This window comes from Eupeodes corollae, chromosome 3, assembly GCF_945859685.1.
Source record: "Eupeodes corollae chromosome 3, idEupCoro1.1, whole genome shotgun sequence".
Lineage (NCBI taxonomy): Eukaryota > Metazoa > Arthropoda > Insecta > Diptera > Syrphidae > Eupeodes > Eupeodes corollae.
Genome location: NC_079149.1, coordinates 44,863,693 through 44,882,947, shown reverse-complemented (window position 1 = coordinate 44,882,947; position 19,255 = coordinate 44,863,693). Strand labels below are relative to the sequence as shown.

General features: G+C 28.0%; 1 protein-coding gene across 1 annotated transcript; it reads left to right on the top strand.

Moving 5' to 3' along the window:
- The first annotated feature begins 2,270 nt into the window (after nt 1–2,270).
- LOC129952504 (uncharacterized) lies at nt 2,271–18,913 on the top strand. The gene is made up of 3 exons (XM_056065111.1): nt 2,271–2,937; nt 17,923–18,060; nt 18,128–18,913. Exons 1-3 carry the CDS (start codon nt 2,880–2,882, stop codon nt 18,490–18,492), a joined length of 561 nt encoding a protein of 186 aa, XP_055921086.1. The 5' UTR covers nt 2,271–2,879; the 3' UTR covers nt 18,493–18,913.
- The last annotated feature ends 342 nt before the right edge of the window (nt 18,914–19,255 follow it).

Sequence of the window (19,255 nt, the reverse complement as noted above, 5' to 3'; positions counted from 1 at the left end):
TTTTGTTGGCTGAACCTGCCCAATCTAAACTTGATAGGAAAATGGCAATTGTCGCCTATTTGGATGTTTTGAAAGACTTTTTACAGTTCGGCCAATATTGGAAAATCTCAATCGTGTGTACTTAGCTTTAGTTTCCAGTCTACTTTCCAATAAAGGCTTATTTGGAAAGCAATTTTTCGCCAGCTGGCCAATCAAATACTCGAAACTTCCCTTAACTTCAAGTTCCTTATGTCGTCTAAACTTGCTATATGAAACGCAAGGCTTTTTAACAATTCATTAAAAATTTAAAAATTACTATAAAAATGTCAAAGATTTTGCAGTAACAATTCACAAACCTCAAGTACTTTTTGACTCATTGAGATTTAACTTTTCAACCGGGTGTTTGTGAACAAATAAGACAAATTTTTGCATTTGAGAATAGTTAGTAATGTGAAAAATTGAAATCATGTATGAGTATTTATGAGCTTGTTTGGTGAGGTTTATGGGATGGTGGTTCTATTAGGCCTGTAGGTACAATTGTACGGTGAACCAATTCCACTGCCGAGACATGCCACACAAGCCACAAAAGAATTGCAAACTTTTCCTGAATCCTGACAGTGTTATTTCTTCAAAAGATGTTACCACAATTTTGCGACTTTGTAATTCTTTATTTGAATCAACGTAAAAAAGGTGATCGCCAATCGATACAAGAGCGTAATGCAGTAAAAAATTTAATTCGTATCACTTCATTTATATCGTTTTCCATTGGAATAACATATTTACCTACACACAGTTATTAATTACTCGTTTTGAATACACCATATTACACTTTTTTTCCGGAAGAGGATAAAGAGCAACCCTTGTAAAGGGTGATTCTTTAAAGGCTTTAGGAAACTTATTTAAAAACACACGCATAAATTCAGCAAAATTCATGAAATATTTATTTGAATCGATAGTACGGTCCATATATGTAATTCAATGTTTGAAGATTATTTCATGCAAATGTTGACCTTGACTGCGCCTCAGGTGGTCCATCCGCTTAGTCCAATTTTTGCATACTCTTTAAAATATTTTGGCAGGTATCTCACAAATAAATGCTTCAATGTTGTCTTCCAATGCGTAAATTGAAACGGGTTTGTCTGTATAGACATGAGCTTTGACATAGCCCCAAAAATCGCACGATTTAGGCGGCCAATTGACCGTTCCCGAACGTGAAATAAAATTTTCACCGAACTCGCCTCTCAATGCTGTGTGGCATGTGGCACCGTCTTGTTGAAACCATATTTCATGCAAGTCAAGCTCTTGGTATTTTTGGCAAAAAAAATTGGATATCATTTCAGGGTAGCGCTTACTATTCACAGGTTCGTTAAGATTCGCATCATCTTTGAAGAAGTACGCTCGAATGCCACCAGCCACCAGCCCATAAACTGCACCAAAGTTACTTTTTTCTGGATGCATCTTGCAATACTTCTGACTGATATTCACTGCAAAATCGACAATTCTGCTCATTAACGTACCCTTTGAGCTAAAAATGTGCTTCGTCCCTGAACACTTTTTTTTGGTAAAAAGAGCGCTATAAACTTTCTTAACAGAGAACACATTTTAATAATAAAATTCAATATTTGCAAGCGTTGTTCGTTCATAAGATGTTGGACAGTGAAACAAAACACGAAACGTGCGTAAGCTGTTTAAACCAGTGTTGCCAAAAAGATAATAGCTAGAAAATCACCCAATATTTACTAAAAATCACTTCTACCGATTCATATAATAAAACCCCAGAATTCCGGAAACCAAAAATCCCGAAAACTCAAGACACCCAAATTCAAAAAATTGCCACCCAAACCTGTACTTTCATTCACTGATAAAAATATATTTATAAACTTAGGATTTCATCAAAAAAACCACAGACCGGTTAATGACTAATGTTATTTTTTATCAAATCCAAAACATTACCTTAAGCATTTCTTGACCTTTTATGTACTTTACCAATTGATACACAACAAAGTGCACGAACTCATATTTACTTAAGATAAAAAGCTTTTGAGATGAACTCTTTCAACTCAGTAATTGAAATTTGTCTGAATACTTAATGTAAAAATTGACTAATATTTTCCCAAATTTTCTGCGGAAAATACATATTTGCTCAACTATTTGCTACTGCTACTCTTAACTTTTCAGTTTAGATATCAAAACATCACAACCACAGCTGACTAGAATGCCTTCAAAAAAAAGTTCGTTTTAATCAAAGCCTTTAGTGTGCTCTGTGCCTGGTGTCTCGCGGCGGCCGACTCGACTCGTATACTCAAAGTCGTCGTCATACCTCGTAGAGGGTGTTGAATCACTGTAGTGTGTAGATATTTATCTCTCAACCGGCACACAGAGAGTAGATAACAAGTAAACAAAATAAAAATAAAAATTATTGAAGAATTTAAAACCAAAGGTACCCCTAGAATCGGTTCACTTATAAATTTAACGGTTAAAGTTTTTTATTTTCTGTATTTAACACTTGTGGTGGGGAATCAGAAAGTAGCAGTTACGGTTTTGGTTTCAACCTCGATAGTTGTGGCTAGTCTCGTTACTAGAGAGTCTCCGATATTCTGTACGTTATCCAGTACCGAATCCATTGAAACAGAGTGCTAAGCATTGGATCAGTGCGAAAAATCAAAGTGAACATAAAGAGGAAATAAAGTTGACCAGTGATTTTGAATATTTTTTAAGTTCAGTTCACTCATTTTTTTAACGAATAATTTAATATTGTATTTTTTTTAAATAATTTTATAATATTGTTGTTTGATATGAACAAAAATTGAATTTAAACAAAAAAAGAAAACTTTGTGCATTATAAAAATACAAGAAGATAATAAAAATATTGCAATATTTATCGAAGAAGAAAATTGAAAATGTTTTCAAAAAAGGGATGCGAATGGACGCTCACAGTTGGAGTTGTCATTGTGACTTGTAAGTATACTTACAATATATCATAATTTGAATAAATTTTAAATACAAAAAAAGAAAATAACTAAATAACAATAAGGAACGAACAAACAGTGGGTCGGTCGGTTGGTTAAGTTGTTTTTCTCTGTGAATAAAAAAAAATATGAAGAATTTATGGCGGTTAAAAAGTCAAGAAATTGTTGATGACTTGTTCAATTATTATTGTTGTTATTATTATAAGGCTGTGGGGTGGGTTTACAATATAGAAATGTTTTCATGTGAGTTTAATAGAACTTTTCTAAGTAGACGAATATGCATGGCTCTCGGGAGATGGGAGAAAGGTGAGTTTTAAATGAATCTCTCTGGAAAAAGAGACATAAATGAAAATTCTGCCGCTGATGCTAACTTCACAATTTGTAGGGTTTGTGTTTTTGTGCCTACGAATTCACTGAGGCATTTCTAAGGCCTAGTGAGCACTACGTAAGACATTAAGCTTATTGGTGATAATTGTCTTTCAGTACAAAAATTGTATAATTTAAAAAAAGTAAATCTGACATTTTTTTACTGTCAGAAATACTAGACAACCACAAACATTGGCAGATGTCAGACAAAATGTTGTGTTTACTTAATTTTACTTTAAAATGTATCGTCTTACGTTTAAATGTGAGATTTTCACGGTTGTCAATTAGCACACAAATTGTCTGACAATTGATTGTAAATCGGTTATAAGTCTCTGTAAGCATGTTTTTATAATCTAACAATCATTTCGTTAGCTTAATTTGCAAAAAGAAAACAAAAAATTAAGTGAAGGTATAGAACACAATTGGAACAGTTAAAGGTGCTAATGAAAAGATAAATAAATTCATAGAAAATATTATGTTGCATCGTGCCCTATGAAGATCATTGTCTATTTTTATTTACTTAAGTCGAATTTAAATTTGAAGAATAAAGAATAAATACACATAGTCTAATTATACCTAAACGTTGACCAGTCACTCATCTGTTTCTTAAAACTCTGACGAATCGCATTATTTTTTTTTAAGAAATAAGAAACGTAACAATTTCACTATATTCTGTTAAGTGTCGTATTTGTTCGTATTCATATGTTTAGGTGACAACTAAACGCATATAATTAATGTATATTAGAAATTCTAAGAAGAAAAAATTAAATCACAGATTTTATGACTCAATTTTGTAAAACTTATACAATGGCTGAATTTAAAAAAAAATATAAAAAAAAACTATCTCGTTGTCATTGTTTTTGTTGGGGTAACCTTAAAAAGAATTATTTCACTTTACTAAAAAGGGGCATCTGAACATGACTAAAAAGTGACAGTTCGTAAAAAAAAAATACTAAACGCAAACAAACCTAAATTTGTGAAACGGACCTATTAACATTTATGTCAACATGTTAATGGGTTCGTTTAAAGTTAGAAACATCTTTTTTAAGTTAGTTACTTACTAAACTGACTTGATCGTTTTACCTAAAATTTTGCGAAGATTTCTTAAATTAATATCTGACATTTTGCACACGACTGACAGTTAATATTTCGCATTTACTATGTTTATTTATTATACATAACAGAGGAGAAGGAGCTACTACTGTAAATGTGTACCTTTTTATAAACTAGAGTAGGCATTATTAAACAAAACAATAAAGTACTCTGTAAACACTTTAAAATATTGTAAGTTATCTTAGTCAAAGTAGCGAGTTCAAGTTTATTTTAAGGTTCTTTCGAGTGGAATGATGAGGTAAAGACAAATTCTGATATCTACAAAATTTATACAAATTAATTTGATTTTTATTGAGATTCTTTGGGTCGGGGTTGTACAAATTATAAACTATGTTTGTAATACCAAGTTCAAGGTTTTTGTCAAAATTACCTGCCTTGGGTCATTGACATTTTAAAGGTTTTAGTTGAATACTTGGAGATTTTATAACATTTTTTTTATTAAAAATAATAAAACAAATATAAGTTCATTCAACTATATAAACAACCCCATGTGCTAACTTTGTTTTAAAATTTTATTTAATATACATAATGTACATGTATGGGTTAATATAATATGTTCAAAAGTAACGTTTTAATAAAAGTCTTAAAACTATTTTAAGCCTCTTCTAAAAAAGGAGATTCCAATTTTAGCTTAAAAAAGACAATACAAAAATTGAATATGGTTAAATTATTTTAATTTTATTCACAAAGTTCATAGTTAAACTGGTTTAAATAGATAGGCAAATAAATTTCGATTAATTTTTGCTGGAATATAATTTAGGTCATAATCAACAGGTGTTTTTAATAAGAGGTTTTATGTTGATACTAAAAAAAACATCATATCTTCTTCTAGTGAAGTTTAGCACTTTAAATGCATTATTAAGATGTGTATCTTCCCATTTTTGAAAATGGAGTAGGTTTTTCTTGTTAAATGTCAAAAGATGGCAGCTTCAAAAGTGACAGCTGTGAAAATAGCCGGTTATTCAATATGAAAAATGAAAAAACACTTTACAAATTAGACTTAAATATAACATACAAAGTTCAATAAATGTAAATGCTACCCACGTAACCCAGTTTTAATCAATTAAAAAAAAACCTGGCTTACATTTCAAACAAATGCTTTTCCTTTGTCTTCATTTCCTTAATAAGGGCAGAGCTATAATGTCATGAATCTAACCTAACTTTTTTTTTCTCGTAACTCATGCAGAAAAAGAACATAGGGTCTTTAGTGTATGCATTAAAAAAATACCTATAGCACACAACTATAGATAAAAAAGTACCTCACTTAGAACTAAAAAAAACTCAATTAATTAAAAAACCATTTTATCGTACATGGAAAGCATCGACTCCATTTATACGATAAACAAAGAAAAATTAATGAAATCAAAATCGACGTTGTTGTTGTTGTCGTATCTCGTATGCAAATAAAATAATATTACTAAACATAATAAAATAGAGCTTCAATGTTGTGTACTGACTCTATGTAAGTGAATAGATAAAGTAGACCTGTTGCAGACTTCAAGGACGCTAAATGTTGTTGTGACGTACATACATTTTTGTATGTAGGATGTGGCGGAGATACTTTTTTTCCTATCTATATAATTGCGGGTTTTGCTAAGCTTGATGTATGTACATTGCAAGAGCATTAGTTGCATAAAGTTATATACTTCCTTTTAGATTTACATATTTTGTTTTGTTCAAACTAAAATATCATGATAATATCTATTTTACATATATTTTGTATAGATTCCATTTTTATAGGTTCAATTAAAGTTTATTAATCATTTTTTTATATACTTGATTGAACTGAATTAAAATGAATAAAGTGATTTGTTTGAAAAGTTAAAAATAACTTTATCACATCGCATGGTCAATGTCATTGTTTTGGAGAAGAGAGTGGTCGAAATAAAAGTATTAAGCTCTAGGAGAGTTATGAATGGTTTAGAAAAAATTAGATTATGGTTATAATTTCCTGGTTCGTTTAAAATCAATAATGAATTGATTGTAGAAACAAATTGTACAATAAATGGAAAAATATCGAGCATGAAATGTAGTTTGTCTTAATAAATGTTCGAATTCCTCTAATTTCTTTGAATTATAAAGATGCATGCATATTTAAAACAATGATAAAGATGCATGAAAATAATACTTTTAGGAAAGTTTTGTTTTAAAACTGCGAATTGTAACTGCAAAATTTCTACCATTATTGTAATGAATTTTATCAATTTCAACTTCACTTTTCAAATGGTATCTTTAGCGGATTTTTCAAAATAAAACCTCTTACTGAAGAAAGTTTTTATTAACTTTCCATAGGAAGTTATTGTAATGGGTAGGATTTGTCAAATTGAAAGTTTTGACATTTCTCAACGTTTCAAGGTCCCTAGCTCAAGAACCAGAAGAGATATCGACTTAAAATAAATTTTGTTATACAGATAATAATGCAAAAAGATGCAGAAAAGTCTCTCAACGAAATTGCGCGGGTGGTTTTTTTATACCATAGCAATTTAAAAAAAAGTTAAAATGTTGGTCAACCCTAAATAACCAAAACGCTAGAGACTTGAATTAAATTTTATGTAATATATTGTAACGTGATACCAAACAAGTATATTTAAAAAAAAATCAATTGACGATTTATAACGAATCTAAAAACTAAGCAAATTTGTCGCCACGAAAATTTTACGAATAAAAAAATATTTTATCTCCAAAACAATTTTGTGCAATAAAAATAAAGTTTTTAACATATAGTAAAATTTTTAGAAAAATCTGATTGACAGTTTTTTTTACAAAAAATTTAAAACTTAAAAAAAATTAACAAAAGTAGCTTAAAATTGATTTTCGACTTAAATATTTTTTCAAAACTTTGAAATTTGTCATAGATCTAATTTTATCTTATAAGAAATATTGTTTTGAACATTCCATAAATTTGTTTGAAAATCGAATTGAAAGTTTTTTTAAAAATAATACAAACCTAAGAAAAGCATTTCTAAAAGTTCGTAAAAATTGATTTTCGAGTCAAATTTCTTTTTAAAAACTCGAGGTTATGGCTTCAAACTTAATGTGTCTTATTAGAAATATTGTTTTCAATATTCGGCAAAATTTTGAGAAAAATTGAATAGACATTTTTTTTTACAAAAAATAGAAACTTAAAAAAAAATTAACAAAAGGTGGTAAACATTAATTTTCGACACAAATATCTTTTCAAAAATTTGAGATTATGGCTTCGGTCTAATTTTAACTTATAAGAAATATTGTTTTCAACATTCGCAAAAGTTTTGAGAAAAATCGAATTGACAGTTTTTTACAAAAAATAAAAACATAAACAAAAAATTAATAAAAGTTGGTAAAAATTGATCTCAAAACTTTGAGATATTTTCCTTAAACTACTTTTATCTTTTTCAATATATATTGTTGTCATTATTCAATACAATTTTGAGAAAAATCTAATTGATAGTTTCTTACAAAAAATAAAAACTTTACAAAAAAACAATAATAAAACTTGATACAAATTTACTTTCGACTCAAATAGCTTTTTAAAAATTTTAAATATTGTCTTCAAACTTTTTATTTCATAGAAAATATTGTTTTCGATATTCAGTTTTTTTTTTTTTATTTTATAAAAATCCAACAGTCTGTTTTTTCATTAAAAAAAATAAAATCGACAAAAAATTTTACGCAAAATTTGATAAAAATTGATGTTCGTATTTTGATATCTTTTAAATTAATTGTATTCATCCAATTTTTAAAAAAATTAAGAAATACTACAAAAATTGGTAAACATTTTTTTTTGACTAAAAATCTATTTAACAAAACTAGATTTTCAAACTAAACTGTTTTTTTATATGAAAAATATTGTTAATTATTTAAAAATATTTAAGAACAATTCAAATAGCAATTTTTTTAACCCAACACGAAAACCTACAAACTTTCAAGCAAGGCAAATAGAGAGACGGGATGGGAAGTTATCAGTGTTGGTCGCATTCCAGCCTCTTTTTTTTATTTTAAAATATGATTAAGTAAACGTGTCTAAGCAAAATCGCCTCTAGGTATTATGATATTCATCTGTTCAAAAGACTGTGAAACACCCTATAGTCGAAGGATAAATTCCAAATGTCAATAGAAAAGAATTTTGTCAAGAATGCGGTTATTGCTTACAATAAACATTTGCAAACATGTAGGCCTGAATTTAGTACAAAGTTTATTCAGCCTTTTCGATGTGTAACGAAGTATCGGAGTCTGGTACCTAATACTTGCATACCTATTGTGTTTGTTTAAATTATTAAAAACTTTTGTTAATAATCAACAAAACTTTCTAGGTTGAATATTAAAACAGCAAAACATTTGGTTTTCTATTTAGGAATTTAATAAGCAAACAAAAGTTGTGTGGAATATTTTTGTAAACTTTTTTTTTTGTAATAGTTAAAAATAAAATTTTGACTAAGTTTCAAAACAAAAAAAACCTAAGTTTCAATAATAATAGCATAAGTAATTGAGAAGTTTTTTTCTTTTCGAAGGAGTTATAGATGTTGGGGTAGTTCTTAATTTTTTAAGGTTCCTTACTTTTTATGTCTTAAAAGGAAATAAAATAATATTTATCTTATTTATGGCTTAATCGTTGATACTTAACATATTTTATTTTGAAACTCTAAACGTTACAGAGAAAAGGAAAATAAAATGGTATTGATCTTAAAGTCCATTGAGATAAAACAACAACAACCAACCCTATTGCCTTGATTAATATTACATTAAGAGTTTAACAAAAAATTATAGTAGATAAATCTCCCAATTCTTTTTATACGGAATTTAAATTCCTTTTTTTTGGTACAAGTTTTTCCTTGATTTCTTTGTTGAAAGATTTACATAATATAGCAGCAAATTTACTTCCAGTTCAACTTATTAAAACTATAATTGATCAATTATTGTTACAAAATTAAGTAGGAAAAATTAAAGCATCATTTTATTTATAATTTCAAGGCTCACATATTATTGATGTGCCAAATTAATGCCTTAAAATACAAAGCTTAATTTAAAATCTATCTCATGTATGATCCCAGAAAATGGTACGAGTAGCTACTTAACTTTAAAGTTCTTTATTCTCATGAATTTGCATAATATAAAATAAGCACGTACTCGTTTTGTATTCAGGCGGCTTCGAACACCTATATTAAGTGTATAAATAAAGCATTTGCTTTAAGAGGCTTGGTCTTTTTTATTTGTTTACTTTCTATTATCAGTCAATTTATTTTTTGTATTTTTTTATATTTTTTTATTTAAGATTCTCATTAATTCAATAAAAATATACAAAACGATCTTTTTTTCCGATTTGAAGATATTTATATTTATTAAGTCTGGTTTCAATATAATTTGAATTTTAAATTAAATTTAATATTGTTAAGACCACTTTTTTGAATTGAGAAATTATAGATTTATTTCAATTCGGGTTAAAGTACGAGCAAGTTATCTATTCAGTTATATGTTTAGAATTTAATTTATAAAAGTGTGTCGCAAATTAGTTGATTTTAAAACGTAGATTTTTTGCTTTATTTTCGACTAAATTTAAATACTTAATTTGTTGATGTTTACTGTTTTGTTCCAATCCGTATTCAATCAACAAGTCCAAGTAAACTTTCATGTGTGGTAAACAATTAAATAATTATTTTCAATTGTTATCAAAGTTTACATTTGTTTATTACAATTTTTAAAAACTAAACCAAAAATCAATCAAGATTGGAATTAGCAAAAATAAACGACCCTCTAAAGTCAAAAATGTAAAAATTGAAAACATGATAACAATTCATTAAAAATGTCTTGAACAAATTTGTCTCTCATACCGAAAATTTGTTTATTTATATTTTATATTTTAAATATTATAGTTATTTAAATAGTTAACATTCTTACAGTATGTAATCAAAACTTGAGACAAATTTGATAGAGCAGTTTCAACTTTCTATATTATTATGATCACTTTCAAAAAAGTTCAAGAGTAAAACTGTATCAATTTTATTATTCTCTTAGCTCCCTTAAAAACATCTCTTTGTAGACATCAAAATTACCTCTTATTGGTAAAACCTCCATTTTTACCATATTTACATGATTAATAATACAATACAATGTTTATACCTTATCAAATTATAAAATTTTATTTAAATAAATTGTTTACCAGACTAAACAAGTTTATTAATTTATTTTCTTTATATGAGTTTATGCTTTCACCTAAAAATACTCTCATTAATTTCCATTTATAAATTAATTAATATTTTTTTATATTTTAACGAAAACACTCGAAATATATCGATATTCAATATAAGGGTAATAACTTTTTGCGTTACGTACAAGTATATGTAATTGCATTCATTTATTAATCCTGCTTTTAATATTAAGTGTCAATAGCGTTAATTATTATTTTTATTATCTTTTAATTCGTTTAAGTCTTATAAGCAGATGTTTGGTTTTAACTTGCACGTACCATAGGTTTTTATTTTTATTTAAATAAATCATATTGGAAATTTTTATAAGTACTCAAAAGTAAATTGAAATATTTTATTTTTCGTCAAAAATGTGTACTTCTCCTTCAATTCAATTTATTATAATAAAGTAAGATACTTTTTACTTCCCATAGGAAGTTATTGTATTTCTCGACGTTTCAAGGTCCCTAGAGTTGAAATAAAATATTTCTAGAAAGATGTCTGTGCGTGCGTGTGTACGTACGTTCGTACATTTGCGACGTTTTTTCGTTTTCCATAGCTCGAGAAATAGAAGAGATATCGACTTCAAATAAATTGTGTTATACAGATAAAAAACAGAAAGATGCAGAAAGGGCTCTCAAGAAAATTGCGTGTTCAGTTTTCTTACCATAGCAGTTTAAAAAAAGGTGAACATTTTGGTTAACCCTAAATATCTCACAAACCAATGACGCTAGAGACTTGAATTAAATTTTATATTACATATATTTAAACGTGATACCAAACCAACAAATAAAAACCTAAAAAAAACATTACTCAAAGTTGGTAAAAATTGAATTTCGACTTAAATATAATTTCAAAAACGTGATATTATGGCTTCAAACTTATTTAATCTTAAGAGAAATATTGTTTTCAATATTCGGAAAACTGCTGAAAATAAAAAACTAAACAAAAAAATTAATAAAAGTTGAGAAAAATTGATTTGCGACTCATATATCTTTTCGAAACTTTAAGATATTGGCTTTAAACTACTTTTATCTTAAAAAAAATCATTCAGTTGAGTTTTGAGAAAAAGCGAATTAATAGTTTTTTTTTTACAAAAAATGAAATTGATTGATTTTGGACTTAAATATCTTTTCAAAACTTTGAAATATTGGCTTTAAACTACTTTTATGTTCAAAAAATATTCAGTCAAATTTTGGAAAAAATCTAATTGACAGTTTTTTTACAAAAAATAAAAACCTAAAAAAGGTACAGTACTGAAACTTGGTACACATTTTATTTCGAATCAAAAAGCTTATCAAAAATTAAAAATATTGTCTTCAAACTTTTTTTTTATTTCACAGGAAATATTGTTTTCGATATTCAGTAATTTTTTTTTATAAAAATCCAACTGTCTGTTTTTTCATAAGAAAATAAAATTTAAAAAAATGCTACGTAAATTTAGGAAAAATTGATGTTCGGTTCTTGATAATAAGATATTATTAGTATGGTTCAATTAATTATGAGACACAACCTCGGCGGCACACCTCCATTCGATGGTCAAAATGTTCGATGACATTGAGGCATAATTGAGGTCAATAAGCCAAATTATTTCATTCTTTAGCTCTTGAACTGTTGCTGACTTATCGGCGTATACCTATTCAACAAATGATGATGAAAGAAGTCCAACGGTGTCAAATCATATGAATTTGAGATAATTGACATCTCCACCACGTAAGATATTCTGGAAACTGTTTTTCAGCCACACTATAGCGAATAGCAGCAATATTTTAGTTTTCACATCTCCTAAAGACCTGGATTGCTTAAAGATTTTTCCGATTGTACGAACATTTGGACGATTAAATTGAACGGACAAATTAAGAAGTTTGATTTGAACACCCATTTTTAAAATAAGCCTGAATAACTTTATCGCATTGCTTGTGTATCTTGCCATGGTTTAAATTGAGTATGTCTGAAATTGAGAAATTTTAAAATGAAATGGGAAAAACCTTTAAAATTTAGCCACCTTTTATTATATAATTTCGTAACAATTGATAAAATTTACAATAAAAGTAAGCAAACGAAGTGAACCACTTTTGTATTCACAAATGAGGGGGGAATTTCGTTCTCATCCATCGTTACTCTTCTTGTATTTTTTAAGACTTACCAAAGCAAATATTGTGACATTTTATACAAAATTCGTAAAAGAAGTTCTAGTCAAAATCTTTACAAATATTTAAGGGTTTTTATATAACTTCTTAACTTGCAATGCAGCCTCAATTAATTAGTTCTAGATAATTTTAAACAGACAATTTCACAAGAAAAGACTATAGTTACTCATTTAAACAGTTCTCGTGGGTTTTCATAAACTTCTTTTCTATGTAAGTTCAAATAAAAACATTGTGTTGTAATCAAAGTAACCACATGAAACCCAACAGAATCCAGTTTGATGTTTTTTAATTAATGCAATTTAAAAATAAATACTTAACCTTGTTACTTATACCCGGTCGCTCTGTCGGTTGTATACTTCCTTAAAAAGTTTACTTCCCAATTATTATTATTTTTATAAACCAATGACAAAAAATAAAACAAATATTTTAATCTTTAAAAATTCAAGTGGTTCACTGATGATGTTTTTAGATATCATAAAATTATTTGATTTAATCATTACTCAAAACTTTACAGTCTTATGTCATGTTTAAGTGGTTTTTACGATATATTAAAGATATCTGATATAATTTTGTTTAGCTATGTATATTAATATGTATGTATATAAACAGGCTATGTAGACAACTGTTTCTAGGTAAAGTTTGTTATACCGAAAAATTCCTCAAAATAGTGCATGCCTATAGTCATAATGTTGTTTATTTATTCTTGTATTTATTTTTGTTTGTATAAACAATAATAATCAATAAATTTATTAGTTCTATGACGAGTTGTTTTGATTCTGTTAAATTAATTTATTATAGAAAATCCCATATATGTATGTAAATTGTACATAGCAACAGAAAATTAATATGAAAAATCAATAATGAATTAATAATAATAAAAAAGCTGTGAGGTATAATTTTCTGCTAGGGGCTTGTTTGATTATATCAGTTGTGTGATATAACTTTGATAGCACTATCTTATTTGTCATAGAAGTTAGGAAATTCTATTCGAACTTCAGAAATATTTATTTGCACTAGAAAACAAATTATAATGGTATCTAATTGTGTATTGCATATTTAAAGGCGTGTTAATTACTATAGTTAAGAAAAAATATTTACAAGAATGAACAGAAATTTCATGGTCTTTTAAAATAAGAAAAAGTATTTAAAAAATAAATATCTAATTGATATTGATTGATAATTAAAAAAACCTATGATCTATTGGATGTTGGAAAAACATAATCTTATTTATTTCTGGAATTCAAATTCGAAATACATAAATGTGATTTAAACATTTTTACTTGCGACGTATAGAAACTACGTATGTATATGGCAAGTTTTGGATTCGTAAAAAATTTCGAACTCGAGATTTTAATCAAACATGATATCACGATGGTAGAGAAGTCCTGTCTGTCTGTTCACACTCCTACAGCCTAAACCATTTGATCGATTGAGTTCAACCTGGAAGTTAAGATTTTGAGCAGATTCTCGTTAGATATTTTTTTCAATTTTTTTAAAGATCAAAACTAACAGCGGCTTCCAATAGATTTTTTGGTCGAAAAACGAAAATTTGAATTTTCTCAAAAACAAACCGATAGATTTTTTTTTTAAATTTTCTCTAAAATTTTATTTTTTGAATTGGCTTCTTTAAGTAAGGAAAACATATTTTTGTATTGCTCCGGAAAGGTTCCGCTCATAGAACCGTTTGTTTGTTTTTTAATTTTCGCAGCTATTTATAAACCGATTTCAATAGTTTTTTTTGAACGAGCTCTTATATTGCCTTAACAATATTTAAATGTAGAGTTTGTATTTACAATCACTAAACAACTCCATACTAAAAATATTTTAAGAACAAAATTGAAAAACTTTGTATATACAAAATAATTAAAAAAAAACTGCTCTAACGATTTTCGAAAATAAAATTGAAAAATCAAGGGTTTTTTGATCATAAATTCCATTGTTAAGGTCTTTACCGATTAATAAGCATTTAAAGTTGCTTTAAATTTTAAAGCTGTAAAATCAGAAGATCTGAGTTGCCAACTAATTTTTCGAAAACAATTTTCTCGTAATTTTAAGCTTGGTTCGTTGCTTGTGTTGCACGTATTACTGTCTATAATATCTTCCAATTCCGGGCCGTACTTGGTGGCTTAATTAATTTACCATATCCGCAATAATTATCTCATTTTTAAATCAATAGAAGTGACTTTTTGACAATCGACCTTGGATTTTCAATGTCAACTCCTCCAATGATCATCATTTATAAAAACGACATTTAGATGAAAATCCAGATAATTTTAATGCATTTCAAGGGATCAACAAACATACGGTGCAGCGTTTCTGGTGACCAACCGACTTTAGTTCTTGTGTTAACTAATGCTAAATAGCAATAGTCTTTGTTGTTCTTGACACACGACGCACGTGGTTTTCGCATCACTAACTTCCAACAACAGCTCAATTATTTCAATCAGTTTCCCTATTTTTAGCAGAGAACTTGCCTTACGACAACGATCCAAAAGTGCGAAATATGTGAGAAAATTAAACAAAAATTATTAGATTTTAAAAACTGAATGCTTGAAGCATCTATCGTTTCATTTTTAGAAATACTAACTTCAAAATTGAAGGCTGATCAAATAGCAAACTATTCAAAAGAAAACCTTTCATTAGAAAACTCTTTAGAACAAAAGAAAACAAAAGCATATGGTGCACAAAGTGTGTGCCCTAAATTGAATCTATTTTTTTATAATTTAATTTTCTTGTCACATAAAATTCGAAAGATAAGAAACTTCAAAAGAGTAAAAATTTAAGTCGTGCATTAACAGACACTCAAATGGTAATTATATTTAGGTATGATGTATTACTTTTGTAAACAATAAAATTATCAATTTTTTACTTGACAATTGTGCACACGGTTTTTATCTTCTTTACAAATATAGATACAAAAAAATGTATTTAGCAGACAATTTGGTATCGGTGTAGAGATAATTAAAAAGTAAACAAATCGAGTCAGATTTTATTTTATTCATTTATGTAGGTCCATGTTTAGCTTAATTTTATAATTTTCACATTTTTAAAAATCGTGAACTTGCGGCCAAGTGATGTTTTGCTATATTTCTTTGTATTGCTTATTGTGATGTTAATTTTCTGCATTAATGGTAATTTTAAATCTTAGAATATTTAAAATAAAATAATAAATATTCAGCTCACAACCCAAAAAATAATTTGTTTAAATCGTGCTAATAAAAATTTTAAAAATAACAAAAGTCAAATGCTCATCACTCCTTCTCCTGGTATTGCACAACCAAAACGATGAATTGTCCATAAATTAGAATAATTAAGTTAAATTTGACAAGAGGAATTGATTACGGAGGTTTTTTAATAGTCTTATAACAGAATTCAGAAAAGCGGGGTGGAATTCAATGATTTCTGGTGCCAATTTACATCATAATCTTGTGCCTAAAGAGCGACGTCCTTTTGAAAACACACACTTCTTTGGTGTTCATATCATCCAATTGGGACTCAAAGAAATTGGTTATCATCGACCGATAACGCTCGCTACCGTTGACGGTAATGACCAGGCCAAAATAACGTCTAAGATCTACACCCAACAGTAGCTATCTGTGGATGGATCTTATGTGAACTTTGATAGTCCTAAATTTGACAATATTAACAATGCTAACGAACTTATTTGGCCTTGACTCTCAATGTGAATAAAATGTTACTTGAACACTTTTGATCAAGTATCAAAACAGCGTTAATAATTTAATTTCTTGATATTTGCAAGCTCAAACTGCCAAATTGATATTTAATTTAAAATGGATCAAACACACGATTTGAATTGATCACCTTGATTATAACCTAATCTCTGATATCCCTGCTAAACAAAATTTAAATGAATGATAACAGAAGCTGACATTGACATTTCAGAAATTAAATCTATTTTGCTGCTGCTTCTATAAGAACATAATTGTCATTTTGCAGTCATTTGATCAATATCTTTTAATTAAAAAAATTAAATTCTGACTTATTTTGTTTTTTTGTTTTGTTTCTTCTATTTCTTTCTGTGCAGTTCAGAAACCTTTCTTATTCACAGCAGAAAGACAGACACAAAGTCAATCGCCGACCTTCAACTTCGAGAAAAACTTGAACTTCTTCTGGCCTTCTTTTTATTTGCAATGAACTTCAAATATTGACAGTGAAATACTTTGGTTGGTTAAATTAAAAAAAAGTTAAACAGAAATTAAACGTTTTGCAATAGATTGAAAACAATAACAGATATTTTGTTTGTATTTTTAATTGTATTGTTTTAAGGTTCTTCTTTATTCTATAATACAGAAAAGCTTGAACATTTAATTGGTTTTGAAGTGTTGTGTTAATTGAAAAATTCCTTATTAAAAAAAAACCTTATGTTGATAGAGGAGTTCTAAATGTAGAATTCTGAACTTAAGAGTTCTAAATCAGTGCACTTATTCCACACATCTGCATTTGCACTTTTGCTAAGCAGACTAAAAAGCCGATTTCAATAAATAATGTATCTAAAAAGCCCAAGTATTTATCAGGAAACATGTTAACTTCAAGTTTTGAAGAACTCTATATTCTTGCTCAACTTAATCAAAGCCTTTAATTACAGTACTTGTAAATTCTAAACCCATTGAGCTTCAATAATTCACTATGAATAGTTTTTTCGAGCATTTCTAAAATTAAATTTGTCTTCTATCTCAAGCTGTTACTGTGCAATGAACTTGGAAACAATAGAAATTCTAAAATAATTCCACTGCAAAAAGTTCTCGAAGTTGCAAAACCCCATTTTGAGTACCCACTCGTACGTGAGTTGAAATTACTCCTCAACAACTATTACAGCGGGCTTAAGGAATTCTCAAGTACTAACAAGATCTTTGTTGACCACTTCAAGTTCTTTCTTACATTATATGTGTTATATGCACCTTTAATATGTATCAAAGAATGCGTGCGAGTCCCCTCCAATCGTGTCGTGATCAAATTGGCAAAACAAGACAATTTTGATAAACAATATTTCCGTTTGATAAGATACCGATAAAAGTTAAAGAAGAAACCATTATCATTTTATATACCGACCGACATTTTGTATCGACGCCGTTTAGATTATAAAATAATGTATTTGAAAAAAAAGCTTTTTGTAATGAAATTGATTTCTTTAGAGTAGATGTTTTAAAATTTTATTTATTTCAGTTTTGGCAGCGACAAAGCAGACAAATGCTCAGATCTACCTGCTGAACTACAGTGAGGATAGAGTCAATGCGAGAATTGCCGAGAAGAAACTCGAATTGCGCAACGCCACGGATATCACTGAAGTTTATGCAATAAACAGTAAGTTTTGATTTGTTTAAAAAATGTTTATAATTTTTATTAATTTTTATTTTATTTAATTTCATAGCTTCATCAAGAATTCCATCGGATTTATCACAGACGACAATGGATGCGATAACAATAACTTGGTACGTTGCCACATTCCTGGCGTTGGTGGCGTTCTTCACTTTGATGGCTTGTTCCGATCGTAAATGCGGTCGTCGGAATGCAACGCAATCACTTGATGATCACCTCCAACAACCACCCAGCCCAGCACCTTCATACAGTGAATTTGCCCCTCCTAGTTATGAAACTGTTATTGAGAAGCATTATTCACCAACAGCGACAGTATTCGTCGTACAGGTGCCATATATCGAAACCGAAAAGGACAAAGATCCACCGCCACCATTTACGTTCCACACAATCAATGAATTGCAGAAAATAAGTTGCTAATTTTCAAAAAGAGAGTATTTAAAAAAAAAACTATACAAGTCTTTCAGTGATTAGACTGTTAAATCTGTGATTGTAGAAAATAAGTGAAAAAAAAATCAATAAGATCTTCGTCCTAGTTATAATTACAATATAATATTATTTATTATTACATACTTTTGTCTAACAAAAATATAAAAACAAGAAACGATAATGCAAAGTATGAAAATACGTATTCAAGATAATAATAATAATTGTTAAAAGACAATTTTTATAGAAAGACTGACATTGTGTAGCTGTTATTTGATAATTTAATTAAATAGTCCAAATCTACACTAAAATATTTTAAGTGTTTACTTATATATAAGCAAAAATCAATATTTTTGAAATATAATTGTAAAAACCTGAAATAAATCTATGATGAAAATTGTAAAAATTCAGATTATATCTACGCATTTTTAATTTTATCATTAATAAGTTTATATGATTCTGATGCAATGAAAATGGATTATATTTTATTTTAAGTTGGTAGTAAAACAATTGCTGGTGAAACAACATCTGTATTTTTTGAGAATAATCTTAGATCAATCCAAAAACAAATAAAATATTTAAACGGGGTACTTGGGCGTATACGTGCTTTTTGGTATCATAAAGAAAGTGTATATGATCCTTATGAACGTGCTTGTAGATGTTTTAGTTTAAATACATTTATAAAGTTTAAATTTTTTTTATAATAAGCGAAAACTAAAAGGGTTTTGTATACCTTTAATATGCCAAAGACACAGTG

Bases quoted from the DNA above. Each gene is read 5' to 3' on its own strand.
- LOC129952504 (XM_056065111.1), top strand. From the start codon at position 2,880: ATGTTTTCAAAAAAGGGATGCGAATGGACGCTCACAGTTGGAGTTGTC. The intron at 2,938-17,922 runs GTAAGTATACTT...TATTTATTTCAG, and splicing joins TGGAGTTGTCATTGTGACTT to TTTTGGCAGCGACAAAGCAG. The intron at 18,061-18,127 runs GTAAGTTTTGAT...TTAATTTCATAG, and splicing joins TGAAGTTTATGCAATAAACA to CTTCATCAAGAATTCCATCG.